Raw genomic sequence first — 20,234 nt, 5'->3', positions numbered from 1 at the left:
ACATTATGTGTAAATGAAATGTGTAGAGAAAAAAATATTAACGCATTCAAAAATGTAACATTGTGGGACCATCTTATGGCGTTTCGGTGAATCCAAAACGGACGCAATTATCTGAACTGCCTGGGTCCTACTTTGAGACAAACAGCTGCAAGATTTCCTACAGCTTTTTTACAAAAAACGAAAGATACTTAATCCGATTTCAGTAAATTGTTTTGTGTGAAAAGAGTCAGTATTTAAATGGACCTGTTAAAGAAAATGTCATAAAATCCTACTAATTTCAAGGCTAAATATAACAAACCAGATAAATATCAGCCATTGCCATTGGTTGAATTTATCCTATTTGCAGAAAGTCAACAAGTTAAACATACACCTTGTTCAACTCCCATTAAAAAGGCCAATTACTTAGCTTAGTAACCTTGCAAATATTATTTTATCCTTAACCTGCAACTGTGGTTACTAAAGGTTTTAATTTAAAAAATTTCAAGTGAAAACCTAAAATAAAGTCATATTCAATAAATTAGAAAACTATTGAAAAATTAGTTTATAAAAGTAACAGTAAAGTGACACACATTATATACATTAATGGCACACAAATTGATGTTTTCAAGCCTTTGTGTTAATTAAGATGATTTTCCTGCTTACAGCTAATGAATACACAACATTTAGGATTACAATGGAACCAATCAGACCAATAAAAAACATTTTTGATACAAAAATGTGGGGTTAATGAAAAGTATGTTTGATACCTGCTTAAATATTTTTTTCAATGTTACTTTTAATGTGACAAACGAGTCTCATCGGAACACATGTTCTAACTTATTGAATGATTGTATAACTTGTGAAAACAGGACTTGGTAAAAAAACGAGGTTCTGCTCTGGATGAAAACATATTTTCTTGTTTGGTTTGTGGAGCGACTGTGGACATGCATATTAATAAGCAGTTAGAGGATGAACAAAAAGAGCCTTCTACAAAAATCTTTACTATATTGACAAGGCAAGATACCAAACACAAGACATTTTTTGTTCTTTTCAAAGATGGAATACAATGTGCTTGATCCCGACAGAAGCAAGAGTTGGGACAGAAGAATGACCGCTGTGTTGCATCACCTTCAATCTTACCTCATCTCTTTCATCAACACATGCTGTAGCTTTAAAAGCAAAATGTTTCCCCAGTTTTTGATTTAGGCTCTCAGACACATATTTTGTATCAAAACCTCATTCAGTATTAATGATACCTACATAGATGTTCAGTGCCCTCATGACATCATTATTATCATTATCATTAATATTGTGGCTTTTTCTTCTGGCCAAAAGAGACTGTAGAATTCCAAATGTGATTTATTGGAGCAATCTAAAACAATCTTGAACAAGACAGAAGGCAAAAAATGGGAAGACATGTCTGGATTTCTTGCACATTAGGATCTTGCTTGGCATTAGTGGATGCATTGGGCAACGGTAATATTTGAGCCTATGCATGTATTTCCACCAGTGGTGTTTTTTTTTTTTACCAAAATGCAATAAGACCAGAGGATGTAAAGATCAAAGCTATTCAATGCAGGTTTTCAACCCTGTGCTTTTTAAGTATTAGACTTCAAATTCAGATTATTTAAAATGACATTGAATCCTGCACAATTTTCACATCAAAAATAATATTTTTCTAGACTTAAATATCTGAAGTTCTTAACTTTTTGAACCCATTTTAAAGAATAAATAAAGTTTACTGTAACATTTTTGCCGATATTTATAAAGTGGTCTGGCTTCAAATATGAAACATGTAAAAACCACAGACTGTAGGTTAGATGGATGGATGGAAGGATGGACGAGTTATTGCTTAAATATTTGTCCAATCTTTTTCCAATGACCCTTCAGCCGCCAACATTCAAATTAACATATAGTAAACGTTTAAAATAACATAAACAAATTCTGTTATGCCCTTTTAAAATGTTGTTCTTCAATTTGATCTTTAATCTTGATGCTATGAAAATATTTTTATGTTCCAACTCAACTTTTAAAAACACTGTGGCATGTTCCCAAGCATGTGCATTTTTTTTGTAATCATGTGTTTTTGTTTTTTTAGTTCAGCTGTGTATAAGTGTGCGATTAGCGTACATTGATCACTGAGTTGGTGGACAGCGTGCAGAGAAAATGAGCTTTTTCAGCTTCTTTAGTTCGGCTGGAAGGCAGCCACGCATCCGCCCACACAGACACAACCACGCATACATATATACACGTCCATACACAAAAACAGGTAGTATCTGATGGGTTTTCCCCAACCGTTCCCCCACAGTACTGACACAAATGCAAAGGCCAGGCACTGTGCATGTTGCTTACAACACATTACTCTGGTGGAGATATGTCACACGTTACACATGTTTATAATGAACATCAACGACCATGTGCATGCATGCTAATGACTTAGCCAAGGGATTCTCTCCTGTCAGAGTGATGCCTTCTTGCAATCAGTCTCCAGGGAAATAGGCAGTAGGCAGAAAAGCAACTGCACCTTACCAAGATAAATGCATGCACACACTCTCACACACACACACACACACACACACACACACACACACACACACACACACATGCACACACACACACTTGACTTCACTTTTGAATAAGCTATTACAGTTACACACACTCAATTAAATCCAGACGAAGAGAGACATGAGCACTCACACATCAGCAGGTGCATCCATGGGTTTTACTTCTGACAGAGCTGAATACAAAATGACGCGAAGACAAACACATTTCACACAGGAGATGGTACACACACTGTGACATGAGTGTTTATGTTACCGCCGGATGATGCAAGTTCTAGCACACCCATGTGTGGCGATATTTATACCTGCTGGTGGTGAGACTTAAGGGATCGAGAGTCCCTTAGAAGCATGCGAGAAGGGGAGTGGAAATGGAGGAGAGGTAAGAGGACAGAGAAGTGCTGAGATGGCTGATAGCCCCCTTAAAGACTATGATGGCAGTTCAATTCCCTGATCATCATCATCATGTCCCGCCTGAAAGCAGCACACGGCCTCTGTAAGTGGTCAAGCAGAGAAAGGTCCAAAGAGGTCCACCAGTAAATGCCTGCCAAAAATGTCACAGATAGAAGAGCGAAGACGGTGAGGGAGGGACTGCGTACCAGCAGAGGAGGGGCATGTGGATGGGATGTTGTAAGCCAACTGAGATGGCAATGACCCCCTTGGGGAAATGGAGACATATTTAAGAAATACCAGGGGAACATAAACACTCACATTAAGTGACATGAAGAAGGAGAGGGAAGAAAGGGAGAATGAGGAAGAGCACTGGAGTAAATGAATTAGACAACTGTACCATGTTTTGGTGTCATTTTCCAACTAATTCCAGACGGGATGACGTTTTTTAGTCAAACTGTTTTTATCAAATAAGATCCAACTCAGAAACACAGAAGAAAACATTAATAACACCAGTAAAACTAGCCGTTTTAATGTAGAACCATGTAGTGTGTAGGGTCAGTGCTCAGGCACCAGTGTCCTGTATGCTTTAGATGTTTCCCTTCTTCAACACATCTGAATCAAATAAATGGGCCATTAGCAGACTCCTGCAGAGCTGGATGACATGCTAGGGAATCTGCTGTGTTGAAGCACAGACACTTTTAAAACATGCAGGAGACCAGCCATTGAGGACTGGAGTAGGACGCCCCTCACTCTAGTCAGGAATTTTGGACCCCATGACGTAAAAATCAAATTGGGCCCCTCCCTGTGCAGCTGCTGTCACCAGATCTCTAGGATCTGACCCATCAAAAGCTTTGCATAACTAACTTTAAATGCTTGCAACTGTCTTGCTTCCTGTAGTTCAATAATAGTACTAGCACAATATTTACTGCATACAATATTTACGGCGCCACTGCGTGGAACATTACCAGAGCTAAAAGCTCAGTGCCAGAGACATTAAGATTAAAACTTTATGCTATATTTGGTTAATGTGTCTTTTCTTTCTCCTCATCCTCTTTTTAAGATCAGGTTTTAACCCAGTCATCCTCCTAGTTTCTCTTTAGGACAATGTTTCATTCAATTAATCCTCCTCTTCTGTCTTTCAAGGCTCTTCTTATCAATGCGTTGGCCTTGTCCCTCTTCATGGCCCGTTTTCATTCCATCTGACATCCTCCTCCCTTTTAGCATCCCAACTTAATTTCACTAGTCTTCGAAATTTCTTATTACAATTCCTTTCTACCCACACATCCTCCTCACCCCTCTTTAGGTCTATTTTCATCTTCCTCCTGATACCTCTGGATGACCCCATTTTATTCCACTCATTCTCCTCATTCCTCTCACCATCAAACTTTCCTCATCCCTTTTTATCACCCTCTCTCTCCTCATCCTCAATCTTTACAGCAATTTTTTGTGCCACGTACCCTCCTCATCCATCCTTATGTCCCCTCTTCAACCTTCTCATCCTCTTCATCCCTCTTTATGACCCATTTTCTTCCCATTTTATCTCCTTATCCATCTTTGTGACACTTCTTAGTTTCAAGAGTCTTCCTCATTCCTCACTGATCCCATTTCAACCGACTCATCTCTCTATATGACCACATTTCAACACACTTTTTCTCCTCGTCCTTTTTTAAAACTCCCTTTCCATGCCACTCATCCATCCATACATCTCCTCTTCAATCTTTTCATTTTCTTCATCCCTCTTTGATTAACCTTTTTTATCTGATTCATATCGCTCTGTATAACCCCCTTCATACCTCTCTTGCTCCTCATCCCATTCTTCCTCCCTTACACCCTTCTCATCTCTTCGCAACTCCTCCTTATGCCCTCTTCCTCATTATCTGCCTTTACGACCGCTGTCCATCCCTCTATTCCTCCTCACCCATTTTTACAATCCCAATTTGATTCTATCCATCCTCCTCATCAATCTTTAAAACAACTTTTCATCCCACTCATTTTGCTCATCCCTGTTTACCACCACTTTTCTTTTTCACCAACAATCAGAAGACTCCCCAGATAAAGCTCAAGCTTTTGATCCATCTATTGCCTCATCCTCCCTCCTCTTTTATTAAACCAGTGAACTCCCATTGTTATGGCATGGTCCTTACTAGTGAATTGAACTCAGGTAAATGCAGCTGTGACGTGCTCGTTGCTTGCAGCAGCTCCTGTATCCGTTTTATAAGAGGTCTTTCCTCAATTTGCACTAAATATTTTAGCTATGAGTGTCTCCAATGAGAGAGTGGAAGTTGTGAGCATTTAGAAACATATCAGAATGCAGTAGCTACATTAAATATTAAACATTACTTGGTGTTATCACTGAGAGGAGACAGGATCAGTCAGGTTATGAAAGCAGACGATATTATGGACATTATTTCAGACAATTGCACTGTCACACTGTTTAGTAGTTGAGGTTAGGTTCCTGAACATCATCACAGCCATTTTTCGTTTGAATTAAATGCTGGCGTTTTTTTCTTTTAGTGTCAAAAAACACAGCATTTTATCACACTATAAATTAATTAACAACATGCACTTAAAGGTAGCCATTCAGCAAAAGAAAAACACACTTTAGAGGGAAATAAGTTTCTGCAGGTATATAAATCATCATTACATTGATTTTTTGTTTTCTTCTCAGGGTGAACAATAATTTAATGCTTACTTGGCTTGGTCATATAGAAGAAAATGTGTTTTAGCCTGGCGTGATGTAATTATTCATTCATGTCAGTTGCTGTTGGCTTCCCATTCTTCTTCAGAAGCAAAAATAGACAATCAGTCTTTTTGAGTGAAACATATTCTGCTTCATAACAGCTGTTTGCATATCATGTTACGCTAATGAGACTTTAAACTTGCCCTTGAAACTTGCTCTTGAAAAAAGTCCTGAAATTCTTCTTCACAAAAACATCAAGTACCCGATGAAACACAGTCTCTGATAAATGTGCTGAGAAACATCAAGTACAGCTCATACTCCCACTTGTTAGCCCGTCTGCGTGCACAACACATGTGCAAAGCGAGTGCGCTGATGGTGTGACAGGTGTGGTTGACAACAGCTGTGCGTTCTCTCAGAATAGCCGTGTTGCATTGCAGGCCTGAAACGTGGCGTGGAGCGCGTCTGCTGAACTGACACCGGCAGGCTACATGCTAAGCTCCCAAGAGTGCGAGATCCAAAATCAATAATGAATGCATCATATGAGGAAATGTCCTCATTGTGTTGTTAAATGACAACAAAAATGTGCAGAAGAGCTAACAGGAAATGCAAACCTAAAAGTGCCTGGAACCGTTAACATGTACAGTGCAGATCAGACTAGGAAGAATATAAAAGGCTCTGTGCTGCTCTTTCATCTTTCAGCCTTTGTAAGAGAAAAGTCACCATTTTGCCTGACAGCAAGTTCAATTATTCATGCTGCCTGCCATACATGAGAACAGTTTTTTAACCTGCGACCAGAACTCATCGTACTTATCTCATGACTCTGAATTGAACTTAACCAAAAAGGACAGAAAGATAATGAAACCACAAAGCAAAGAGCGGAACGTTGCGGATTCAGAATGTCCTGATAGCGTTTAAAAGCTGTTTATAAACTCGCTCGTCACATTCACAGTTGCAAACATTGTGTCCTCCAAAGTTAACCTCTCTCACTTCAACCATCCAAATATTCGCTCTGCGAAATCCAGCCCACCCCACTTGGTTCCAGTCTTATTCTTCATTTCTATTTTTGGGAGCAAAATCGAGCAACTGTACCTTCTGAAGGGAACTCTGAGACATATGTACACACTGGCAGTAGACTGTACAGGAACCACTGCCATTACACTATGCTGTATATACAGGTGCGTCTTAGTACATCTGAAAAACATCTAAAAGTTGATTAATTTCAATAATTTAAACAAAAAAGTGAATCTCATACATAATATAGTTCCATTACAGTGGTATCTTTTAAGTATTTATTTCCACAAATATTAATTAAGGCTAACGCAATCATGGGCAGACAGTCGTCGACAATTTGGGTCAGAAGGGTAAGCTACAAAACATCATTGCAAAGACCCTGGATCTTCACTGAGTGTTGTAACAGAAAATTAAGTGGAAGGAAAAAGTTCAGCACAAAAAGATCTTAAGAGGTCCAGTGAAAGTGTCTATCAAGAAAACACCTCATGCTTCCCTCTGCTAGCAGGTCATTTTCATTTTCCAGCAGGACCTTTGCATCTCACAAAGGTTACCTACTGCTGCATTTTCGCCCACGGCAAAAATTGAATAGATTAAAAAACTATCTAAAACGAGGAAATGAGGAAACTCTAATAAAAATAAACACAACTCAGACTAAAAAGAAAAATAAAACAATTAAACGTGGCTTACTGAACATAAGATCTCTCTCTTCAAAGACTTTGCTAGTTAGTGACCTGATTTTTGACAATCAGATTGATTTATTTTGTCTCACAGAAACCTGGCTGTAGCAAGAGGATTTTGTTACTATAAATGAATCAACTCCTACTAATTATTTGAATTTTCACATACCTCGGGGTGCTGGGCGGGGAGGAGGAGTGGCGGCCATCTTTCAGTCCGATTTATTGATTAGTCCCAGACCGATCAATAACTACAACTCTTTTGAATATTTAATCCTTAGTTTTCCTCATCCAAATTGCAATGCACTAAAACCACTTCTGTTTGTTGTTTTGTACCGTCCACCAGGCCCTTACTCTCAATTTTTAGATCAGTTTTCAGACTTATTATCTGATTTAGTGTTAAATACAGATAAGGTTATAATAGTGGGTGATTTTAACATTCATGTTGACACTGAAAGTGATAGCCTAAGTATAGCGTTTAATGCTATCTTAGACTCAATTGGCTTTGCTCAAAATATTAACAAACCTACCCACCTTCGTCTTCATTCTCTGGACCTTGTGCTGACATATGGCATTGAGTGTAAAGACATAACAATATTTTCTCATAACCCTGTCCTGTCTGACCATTTTTTATAACCTTTGAGTTTGATTTAACAGAGTACTCCACACCTGAAAGAACATTTCATTATAGTAGATCATTATCAGACAATGCTGTAACAACCTTTAAAGAATCTGTTCCACTTTCGATTTCCTCATTATCACAGACAAACACAGTGGAGGGCAATAATTTTGTTTCTGCCCCTTCACAAAATGATTCTCTTGTTGATAGTGTTACTTCATCATTGCGTGATGCATTAGACAATGCAGCCCCCTTGAAAAAGAAGGTAATTATTCATAGGAGGCTAGCTCTCTGGTTTAATTCAGAGCTACGTACTTTAAAGCACAATGTTAGAAAATTGGAGAGAAAATGGCGCTCTACACACCTAGAGGATTCCTACTTAATCTGGAAAAATAGCCTACTGTTGTATAAAAAGACACTTCACCAAGCTAGAACAGCTTATTTCTCATCATTAATAGAAGAGAACAAGAATAATCCTAGGTTTCTCTTTAGTACAGTTGCTAAACTTACACAGAGTCATAGCTCTGTTGAGCCATCCATTCCCTTAGCTCTTAGCAGTCATGACTTTATGGGATTCTTCCAAAATAAAATTGATTCTATTAAAAAGAAAATCTTTGACATACTCCCGAAGATGATTCCTTCATCCTCAGCAAGTGAGACAACATTGGAAGTAACTGTAGAACTTGATCTGTGTTTGGACTGTGTGGAGCTTCCTGAGTTATCAGAAATATTAGCTTCATCTAAACCTACAACTTGTATGTTAGACCCTATCCCAACCAAATTATTTAAAGAAGTGTTCCCTCTGATTACCAGCCCCATTATAGATGTGATTAATTTATCCTTAGTAAATGGATATGTACCACAAGCTTTTAAGGTAGCTGTAATTAAACGTTTGCTTAAGAAACCTTCGCTTGATCGAGATGACTTAATAAATTACAGACCTATATCCAATCTTCCATTCTTATCTAAAATTCTTGAGAAAATAGTTGCTAATCAAATGTGTGAGCATTTACACAGCAATGACCTGTTTGAAGAGTTTCAGTCAGGCTTCCGAGCTCATCATAGCACTGAAACAGCTCTGCTGAAAGTCACTAATGATATTCTTATGGCCTCAGATAATGGACTTGTGTCTGTACTGGTTCTGTTAGATCTCAGTGCTGCATTTGATACAGTCGATCACAATATTCCCTTAGAAAGGCTGGAATATGCTGTAGGGATCAGGGGAACAGCGCTAGACTGGTTTAAATCGTATTTGTCCTCCAGACTCCAGTTTGATCATGTAAATAATAAATCATCTTTAAACTCCAGGGTTAATTGTGGAGTACCACAGGGTTCAGTACTTGGGCCAATTCTCTTTACTATATATATGCTTCCAATAGTTAAAATTATCAGGGAGCATAGGATAAATTTTCACTGTTACGCTGATGATACTCAGCTTTATTTATCCATAAATCCTGATGAGCCCAACCAGTTAGATAGACTACAAGCATGTCTTGAAGACATAAAAACTTGGATGACTTTAAATTTTCTGCTTCTAAATTCAGACAAGACAGAAGTTGTCGTCTTTGGACCCGAGTCTTTAAAAAAGAAACTGCTTAGTCAATCACTTAACCTGGATGGCATTAAATTGACCTCCGATAATAAAGTAAAAAACCTTGGTGTTATTTTTGACCAGGACATGTCATTTAAATCCCATATAAAACAGGTTTCTAGGATTTCCTTCTTTCATATCCGGAACATTGCCAAAATTGGAAATATCCTGTCAAGGAGTGATGCTGAAAAACTAGTCCATGCATTTGTTACTTCAAGGCTGGACTATTGTAATTTGTTACTATCAGGATGTCCACAAAATGCAGTTAAAAGCCTTCAGCTGATTCAAAATGCTGCAGCAAGAGTTCTGATGAAAATTAAAAAGAGAGATCATATTTCTCCTATTTTAGCTTCCCTTCATTGGCTCCCTGTTAAATCCAGAATAGAATTTAAAATTCTCCTCCTCACATATAAAGCCCTTAATGATCTAGCTCCATCATACATCAGAGATCTGATTGTTCCATATGTTCCTAACAGAGCACTTCGTTCTCAGACTGCAGGTTTACTGGTGGTTCCTAGAGTCTCTAGAAGTAGAATGGGAGGCAGATCCTTTAGTTCTCAGGGTCCTCTCCTGTGGAACCAGCTCCCAGTTTCAGTCCGTGAGGCAGACACCCTGTCTACTTTTAAGGCTAGGCTTAAAACTTTCCATTCTGATAAAGCTTATAGTTAGAGTGGCTTAGGTTATCCTGAGCTATCTCTGTTGTTATGCTGCTACAGGCTTAGGCTGCTGGAGGACATAATGACCACTTTCACCCTCTTCACTACATTCTCATACTACTCTCCAATTTTGCATTATTTGCTGTTATTTCAGCTTTTAACTTTATGTTCTCTCTTTTCTCTTCCTAGAAGCTATACCTGGTCTGACTCTGTGTCTACCTGTGACACCTTTCTGGAGAGGGGCATCGTCCAAGCTTCTGCTGGCAACAACCTAATGCTCACCCTCTACCGATGATCCACATGGACCTGTCTTTCAGTGTTTAACCCTTTCTCTCCCCTAGACATAGCAATTGACTGAGCTTTTACTGTGACTAATTATATGTGCTCTCTTTCAGACTCTGACCTTGAAAACTGGCTCAGAGTTTATCTGTTCTTTCTTTCTAAGTGAAACAACTAAAGGAGCTACATCCATTAACATTTACTTTTCCTTCCCATACAAAGTACTCCTGGATCAGTGCTTCTGTATTCTTTGTGTCTCTGCTCTGTTCTCTCAAACCCCCAGTTGGTCGTGGCAGATGGCCGCTCACACTGAGCCTGGTTCTGCTGGAGGTTTCTTCCTGTTAAAAGGGAGTTTTTCCTCTCCGCTGTCGCTACATGCATGCTCAGTATGAGGGATTGCTGCAAAGTCAACGCCAGTGACTGTCCACTGTCTCTACATGCTCATCCAGGAGGAGGGAATGCTGCAAATCACTGACTGGATGCAATCTGCTGGGTTTCCTCAGAGAGAAAAACTTTTTATCCAATTTGAATAAAAAGCTAACTCCGACTGCACTGTTCAATGATTAGGATTAATTGGAATGTATGTACCTGACTGTTGTGAAGTGCCTTGAGACAACATGTATTGTGAATTGGTGCTATATAAATAAACTGAATTGAGTTGAACTGAATTGCTTTAAAGCAACCTGGGCTTCCTGAACGCCTGAGGAAGTTCATATACTGTACAGTACATGGGCAATATTTTAAAATATTGAAAAATTTAAACATATCACTCTTGTGAATAATAAACCTGTGGAATATATAAATTTCTCTTTTAATTGAGTACTGAAATTTCAAGTTTACCTAGATGTACCTGAAGGATTTTGCAATTAAACCGGTCTTTGGAGACTGGATTTTTCCACACCATGTCAATAAATAAACAAAACACAAAATGTTGTCCAAATAAAAAAAAAAAAAAACAGCAAACATTGTGAGTTCATGTATTTGAGGGTGGACAGTCCATGCGTGGGTGAGTTATTTTCAGAAATCAATATACGAAATCATTCAAAGCTTCCACCCTCAGACAGGTTTAAACTACAGCTAAACGGACGTCTCTCTACCTTTCTCTGGGCTCCCTTCCCATTCGTCTCTCTTTTCCATCTCGCTTTTATCCCCATGATCGTCATCCATTTTTCACCACAACAACCAGTGGGCCTCTGTCCACCTCAATTATCTAAGTAAGTGTTTGAGCTGTTCGACGGTCCTCCGGTATCTATTGGACTGAAACCAAATCAAAGCCGCGCTTAAAAATAATTGCCGGAGCACATTTAGCTGAAAAAGCTTTCCTGAAAAGTTTGAGTTTTCTTTTTATCCCGCTTTCCTTACACCCTACTCCTAGCAAAAGTGATTATAGATTATTCATTAAGGTGATGGAGCCAGAAAAACCCTGCTGAAACACACGGGATCTCCATTCATTTGTTTTGATAGACAACACTGCCAGTTTAAGATGCGTCGCATTGATTGTAGCTTAAGAACCTAAATCAGGCTTTTCATTATCGCCTTTCCTTTCGTCTATCCTTATACAGACTTTCATTCTCACTCAGCCGCTTCTCTCTTCCGATCACACTCCCCCGGTTTGACGCCCACTGCGAGAGCAGAGAAGAAGAGGGAGTGAAGCGTAGAAGAAGGGAAAAAAAGTAATAATAATGAAAGAAAGACGGGAATAAAAGGAAGCCCAGATAAAAAGACAGGCAGGGATTTCAAAATAAAAAAGAGAGGACAGATGGAGGAAGAGGACGTGAAATTGCCGGCCATCTCCTCCGAGATGGACGACGGGCTGACGAGAGGCGAGGAGAAAAAGACAAAGAGGGACTGAAAGAGAAATTCAGACAAATGCATTTTCATTAATGGGAAGACACTGCTTCTAAAACAGTGATTTTTAGACAGTAATGAGGGGAAGAACAGAGGTAAAGATGGAAGCACAGAACGGGTAGATTCCATCCCAGAGTTACCAGCATGATAAACTGGAGGCAACACACATGGAGAGAGGGATGGGAGGCATGCCTAGTGTCCAAACGGCTACCTGTAAATCTGAGGGGACACATGATGCCACCGACTTTCACATGATCAATGATCCTTCTGTGACAAGCTGTGGAAGTAATGTTTCCCCCTCATTAGATAAAGAGAACCAACCTCCTGTGATGTGTCAGACCAAAAAAGAAGGATGGGATGAGGACAGGAATACGAAGGAGGTGACCACCAGATGCCCGGAGGCTCAGTAACACACTTACACACCAAAGATATACACACAAAAACAGCCAGGGGCCAGTTTAGGTTATTACACTGGCCATTACACAGAAATGAGATCCTGGCCTCCTACTGATAATCTGCCCTGCATGCCCTTTGCGTCGTTGCATTACATCACTCGGATGCAGCAACTTGGACATCACAGTGCACAACGCTCCTCTAACAACATGTGTGTATAGAGCAGGTCAGAGTGAGTGAAGAGCTACAAGAAGCTACAAAGTTGTAAATATGGCTGCTCACTAGGGTGAGTTAAAACACTATGATATTTCCTGTCATGAAAGTGTGTCTTGCAAAGCGCTATCCAGTTACCTTCAGTTTTTGATTTCATCTGGTCAGGTTAAGTTTAAGCTAATATTCTGGGCCCTAGATATGAAGATGAGTGCTTTAAGTTAGACACCCTCAGTCTATGTAGCAAGAAACGTGAAGATTTGTGTTTGGTTGATTTTATTCTTGGTTGTAAAAAGCCTTTTTGACAATGCATCTTATAATGTTGGTAAGCTTGTTAAATTCCTCTTAAATGGTGCCACAATTGTAAGTGGCAAGCATAGGTGGTTTGAGCAGTAGAGCTGAGAATGTGGGTTGCACCCATGCAACCAGTGGCAACCCCATTTCTCCACTGAATGGAAATTAACACCATACTCCGAAGATAACAACACTTGCCCCTACATTGCTGGGTTTATCAGACACTTCATCCAGAATTTGGGAATGGAGAGGATGGAATGGCCTTCTTGCAGTCCCGACCTCAACTCCATTAAATATTTCTGGGATTATGCTGTTGGGACAAGAGTGACTGAATGGAATGGCATTCCACAACAGTGATTGACCAAGCAAGTGAGCAGCATGAGGAGGGAAATGCCACTACTGAGCTCCCTGTTCGGTAAGTGAATAAATTGTGAAATAGCAAATATGTGATTTTTCTTTCAATTTCATTCATTCAAATCAATAAACAACACCGAAATACATCAAAATAAGCTGCCTGGCATTAAAAGAGAGGATGCTCAACTGTGCTGCTCAACCCACAAATGCATTTCCTTACAAGGGTCGCACCATTTAAAAGAAAATAAACATACAAATAAGCATAGAAGGATTGTTACAATGAAACAATAATCGACCAAACACATATTTCCCAAATTCTTGGGCTAAATCTATGTTGAGGCTCCTGTCTTCATGTAAGAAGGAAAGCTGTTCTTGTTGGCCTTGTCGGCTAATAAAGAACTGGAATATTATGCACTGATTAGGTTCTTGAAAACACTGTTTGAGATTTGAGAAACCTTTGCTCTATTTGTAAAAACAAAATATTTGGGATACTTAACTTTCTTATTAAAATATAGCTAGAAGCCTTGTCAGATAGATGTATCGTTACACTCCCATTCATGCTTGATCAGACATTATCATTTTGTCCCATGTTGGCTTCCATTTCATACCTGTAAAATAACTGTATTGACTAAACTCTATCATACTACATCTCTTTGTATTTAGGGATATTTTGGGTGCATTAAGGAGACAGCTAACTATATAAATTCTCAAATGTCATATACACTTTACTTCAGTGGCAGATAGCTGCTTGTTGAGTATGAACTGACCAAAACTGCAAACGTACAAAATAGTGAAGTGACAAAATTACCTTAAAGGTTACCAATAATACAAAGAGAGTTAACACAAGAGACTCCAAATTTACCTTGGTAAACACAACTACAACCATGGTGTAGTAGTGCAGTGTAATATTTCTAGGCTTGGATTCCACATTAAAAAAGCTTTTCAAAAGTTTAGTATCATGTTTCCAAAAAGGCTAGGGGAAAATTTTAACCATTAAAAACAAACAAAGCTCAAAGCAAGGAAAATATCACAGATGGACCAGAAAATCAGCTGGTGACTGCAATCAGCCAAGTTTCACCTTGAGCGGCCCTGACTAATGATCAGTCCGCTGGAAACTCTGCCTTCCTCAAATGCAACATACGTAATAGTTAAAAGGTTCTGCAAACCACAACTCCCTTGGTTGTGGAAGTTATTACTGAAGGAAGAAGACTAAAAGGTACCTATTTTCAGTAATACTGGAGTTTTAAAAAATGAAGTCAGCGAAAGCACATATTAGGTTGGGAGGTATTTAAAGGTAAACTGCATATTCTGCAAATAGGCTGTTCGTTCAGGCTGCTGCATCAGAAAACTAGACTTCAGCAGGTTCTACTCATGTTATGCCCACTTCATATTGGTCTTTTTTTGTACCAGATTTCTTTCAGATACGAAAAGGAGCCATCTACCACAAACAATTATTACACACAGGAATTGGGAACAATTTGTCTAATTGGCAAAGCAGTGAATTGAATTTTAGCAGACACCATAAAGACTGAATGTATTACAGCAAAGTTGCTCTGTTTTATGCCTACTGAGCTTTGGACCTCTGTTTCGAAACATGCTGGATTTGGACATTTCTGCAACCTTTTGGAAATCTAAGAGTTAAGGCAAGGATCTACATTCTGTAGCGAACACACATGCTTGTCTGAGAGAATCGGTTGGCTTTTCCACCTTCCAAGAGCCAAGTCAGAGCTACGTCAATATGTTATTAAACTGATCCTCCACCTGTTTTTCCTCCACCTGTTTTATGTGCATGGAGACAATTAAACCACATGAATGGTATTTTTTTCCTAGTATTCCTGCAAAAAGATGACATAACATCACTACCTTTATTTATTAACGCTGTTTTAAAAACAACCAGCGGTGCTCGTGAATGTTTATCCATCCTGATCAGCTGATCTCTCATCTGCCCCAGCAGCTGGAAAATCAAAGTTAAACACACTTTTACAGCAAGATTTATTAACCAGCTGGAGATATTAGAAGACCTGCAGTGGTAAAGGACTGAGTCGGAAAATAGATGTATGGATTCAGTGTAAAATATGGGTAATTTCACAACAAACTGCTGGAAGATAAGAAATAGTCTGCTTTCGTTATTCAGACGCTAATCCAACATTTATTTCTTGCGGAAGCATGGTGTTTTTCCTGTTTTCATATTTTAAATTTGACTGATCCAAGAGGAAACGAAACAGAGTTTTAAACACGCCGCTTACAATTTTTCGATTGGCTGCTGTTCCCTATGAGCCCCAAGCTGCTGACAAAAGCAATTGTTTCGCTTTGGCCCTGCAACAAACTAGGGCTGGGATAGCTCTGGATTTTAGGGGCAAGAGCCAGGGTTTATCTCAGTGGAAAGACAAAAAACTGATTAGCAATAGCCCCTGTTAAGCACTGGATCTGGCTGATGGAAAAGGCCCCGTGAAGACTAATGTTTATACTTAACAACGCTAACCATGCTAATCCCACTAAATGTGGGTAAAACAATGTTCAAGGAAAATTATAACGTCAAATTAAAATCAATGTGTCTTTGTTTTAAATGAGTTGTTTTGCAGGGACTGCTTTTCTGCGCACACAGTGTGACATCGCCTCTGGCTCTGACATTAACAATTAATGACCTCTTACAGCAGAAAGGCTTGAAAAAAAAAAGGTTATGCTATTAATTATAGTTGTTAAAGATAATTAGGAATTAGCTAAAATTGGTATCAGCAGTGACACAAAGCTCTGATCAGTGCATCTCTATTAGATAGACTAACTTTTTAGTCTGTAATTAAGGTTTTGAAAGCAAATATAAGGAGGTTTTCTTGTTTATAGTGCTGTTTGACAATATAGTTATGTAAAAACAATCCACCAAGGGCTTATAATGTATATTTGTGAAAATGCTAATTGTTTTTCTTTAAAAAAAATCAAAACAGATGCTGTGTCTAAAACTTAGTTAGAGTGCACAACCAATACTATATGCACAGTTTTGATAAAAATACCAGAAAAATTCAGCTTTGAAAATGTTGGATGAACTATTCTGGGTCCAAAGTCTACTTTCTGATGCATGAAGCTCATCGACAATCTTTTCACAACTGTTGGCTTAAATGTTCAAAACTTCAAAACAAAACTGTTGACACAAACTAATATTCATTTATCAATCATCTCAGGAGATAATCTTTGCTGATTTTGACTTACTTTTACCAGATTTTTATATTATTTCAATTTCTGAACTATCATGTTCTCTCACATAGATGATGCAAAAAACACCAATCATTCTCGCTCACAAAGTAAAGCTTTTTGGTATTGCCTGCTAAATTCTTGCTATCTTGTAATGTGTAATGCATGCTTTTTATATAAATTTTATATTTTGATTGGCAATAACCTGGCTGACATAACGTCATCTTGTGACATTCCTTCGGTCACATGATACAGTTAAGAAAGATTCACAAGCTCACCTTAGTGTACACCCCCCACGACAGCTCGGTCTCAATCACCATGACCACGATGCCAAACATCCCGAAGATGAGGGCGTAGTCGCTCAGCCTCTTCCTCTTCTCGAACAGTGCCCTGCGATGCCCCAGCTTATAGCCAATGTTTTGGTTCTTTCGCTTAGAGGCCTTGGAAGTACTGCCTCTGGCCACGGTGCCAGTTGACCCTACCCCTCCCTGCCTGCTGCCCCGCTCTGACTGCCCTCGGCTGCTCTCCACCAGTGCGTGGTTCTGGTGGTAGATGGACATTTGGTTGGATGTGGAGTCAGTGGTGTCATACCCTCGTCTGGGGTACGGCGAGTCTTCTTTGGACGAGATCACAATCTCTGGGGGACTCTGGATGGCGGGTTGATGAGTTGATGACTGTGTCTCTGAGTAGGTGGGAGGGGCACCTCGCTGTCTGTCGTGTCCCCCAGCAGCCGTTGCCCCAGCAACAGCCGAAACACCACCCTCTTTGGTTTCGCTGCTGCTGTCTGATTCAATGAGGTTTCTTCTGGAGGCGCTGAGACGACTCAGAGGCTTCATGACCCCACCTGTGTACTTACAGGAACTCATAGCGATCTCCGTGAAAGGGTTGCTGTCTCTGCGATGGACCAGAGGGCTGGCCTGTCTGTGTTTGCTGCCCCGGTCTCTCTCCCTGTCACGCTCTCTGTCCCTGTCCCGCTCCATGGAGGGCGAATGAGAGGAGTAAAAGAGGGCGTTGTAGACGGGGGAATTGTCTCCACTCAGGCTGTGCTGGGAACCCAGACAGGACGAAAGCGGGGTACTGGTTGGGTGCAGGGCATTTGGGATGGGCGCGGGCAGAGGCTGGGGTCCGGAGGAGCACAGTGGCAACTTGGGAAGGGATGCTGGAGGCAAGTTGGGTGTGGTAGAGGATGGTGATGGGGTGCTGCCATTCAGGTGATCGATACTCGAAGCACCTGTGTGGTTGGAGTGGTTCGATCCTGGCTGGTTGCCAGCTGTGGAGGGATGGGATATGCTGCCTAGGGGAAGGAGGAAGCGCTGGTCCTCATCCTCGCTCCCTCCTAGCAGAGCCAAGCTCAGCGAAGGGGGAGGCTCCATAGTCAGAGCTGTAGCCACACACCTGTCTACAGTTTAACACACAGGGAAGAAAAGGAAACACAAAGAGATGGTGATTACCCACTTTTATTCCTCATGCAACAGTAGTGAAGAACAAACAAGCACAAAAGGGATGGACTGAGGTCAAAACGAATGAGGAGAAACTCTCCAAATGTTGGAGACTTTCTGTTTATGTTGAACAGTCAACAGAGTGCAGAGAAGCTGTCATAATTTGGAGGAAATGTTATTCCTTGAGTCACATTTGAGTCAGCTGCCCCGCCAGCCAACCTCTCATCCCTACATCCCTCTGATTCCCTGTGTCCCCTTGTTCCCACACATCTCACAGCTCTCCCAGCAATTTTTCCTATAAAATGACATCTGTGTTACACTGTTGGGAGGGGGGGCGAAAATCCCCTGGCTTTACCTCCATGAAAATGAAACCAAGCTCACAGACTGAGGATAACAATTTTACATCTGTCAATTTGCCTTTGCAGGAGGAGCGTTGCTGCAACGAAGGCTTTCTTAACCACAAGTTGGCTGCGATCAGCTGCCACCGACTGATTAAAAAGCAATAACCTACTTTAGGTATGATATAACCAGATACCTTCACCCCACCACTCTCGCGTCGGTTCCCTCGTACCTACCTCCGACCTCTTCTCCCACGATCCTTGCCCCCCAGGTTAGGTGCGTTCAGTCACTGGCTGGTTAAAAAACAGAACCACTACACTTTTTTCCTTCTCATGTTGCCACAGCCATCCCCTGATCTCCCCCGCCTCCCCGTCCCCCCGCTTGGTCTCCTTTCAGCCCCTCCACAGGTTTTGCCTCACCAAAGAGAAAAAGGCAAAATTTGCGCGTCGCTTCCTCGCAGAATGAATGGACGCCTCCCCCTCCTCCTCACTTTGAATGTTCAGATTGTTTCTCCCCAAACGATCATCGCTGATCTATCGACGGTACCCATTTCCATCCAGGTTCAGGGAGAAGATGATGAGGAGGAATAATCCACCGGTGACTGTATTAAAACCGGCCAACCTGTGGCTGCGCGCCAACAAAATGTACAAAAAGGGAGGAAAGAGACAGTGGGAAACTCGCCTGGGTGTGATTTAACAATCCAAAGATGAGCAGTGAAGTCAGTGATTAAATATGTGACAACAGCGAATATAACACTCAATCCCCAGCTCCCCGTCCCTCCGTCTCTGTCTCTCACTCTCTCCTCGAACTTCTCTGCGTCCTCTCTCCGCCTCCAGATCCGCCGCTCCTTCCTCATTGGACGGGGAAGCGAGCGCTGAAAACAGGTGGCAGGAATTGTGCGCGATGTGGCCGCCAAACGGATGTTAAATTTATTGTACCCTGATTATTTCTGTCTAACTATCTTTACTGTAACCTCAGAAAACATAATCCATAAGGCATTTGTTGGACCTATGGTGTAGGCAAGAACCACACGTTTGGTTGTGTATAACTGTATACTATATGTATATATGTATATTTCTACATATATGTATATGTCTATATATATATATATATATATATATATATATATATATATATGAATATTTTTACCCACTAAAGGAATATAATGGGCATAAAAGACATGTAAAAGCGGTCCTAATTTAATGATGCTAGTTCAATCAATCAATATATGGCGGTTTTCACATCCCAAAAGCAAGATTACAATGCCCTTTCCTTGCCTGCTACCTGGACCTTGTATGTGGTGGGTTGACCTACAGGTGACCCCTTGAAATGGCTATTATCTGTGTATGGTTGTAAGAACAACAAAGGACAGGCCGATGTAATTTGCTGTTCTTACAACCTTACACCCCAAACAAAGTCGGTGTCAGCCTTGAGAGCACAGTGGATTATTGGCAAGCGTATTTGCCTCAAGTCAAGAAGTTTCCGGCTTCAGTTTCCAGTCAGGGTCTTTGCTGTGTAGCTTTCATCTTCTCTGTTGCTCTTTACCATCCAAAAGCATCAATATTAGGATGACTGGTGAGTCTAACCTGATATAAGGCAAGACTTTCTCTGTGCACATGGTGACATGGCGTGACCTGCCGCTCTTCCACTGACTGCTGGAGATGGGCACAAGTACCGGCGCCATCCTTAATAAGATTAGGCAGTGATAGAAAATGGGTGAATGTATTCAAT

General features: G+C 40.5%; 1 protein-coding gene across 1 annotated transcript in view; it reads right to left on the bottom strand.

Moving 5' to 3' along the window:
* kcnn3 (potassium intermediate/small conductance calcium-activated channel, subfamily N, member 3) overlaps window positions 1-18,878 on the bottom strand; it is a 115,420-nt gene extending 96,542 nt beyond the window's left edge. Inside the window, exons 1-2 of the mRNA XM_047361961.1 lie at window positions 18,740-18,878; window positions 17,004-18,124 (exon numbers count right to left, since the gene is read on the bottom strand). Of these exons, the coding sequence (XP_047217917.1) occupies window positions 17,004-18,098 (1,095 nt within the window). The 5' untranslated portion in view covers window positions 18,099-18,124; window positions 18,740-18,878. The remainder of the gene's footprint in view (window positions 1-17,003; window positions 18,125-18,739) is intronic.
* Between the last annotated feature and the right edge of the window lie 1,356 nt (window positions 18,879-20,234).

Source organism: Girardinichthys multiradiatus, chromosome 3 (assembly GCF_021462225.1).
Source record: "Girardinichthys multiradiatus isolate DD_20200921_A chromosome 3, DD_fGirMul_XY1, whole genome shotgun sequence".
In the NCBI taxonomy this organism is placed as follows: Eukaryota; Metazoa; Chordata; class Actinopteri; order Cyprinodontiformes; family Goodeidae; genus Girardinichthys; species Girardinichthys multiradiatus.
This window is presented reverse-complemented; position numbering and strand designations above follow the sequence as displayed.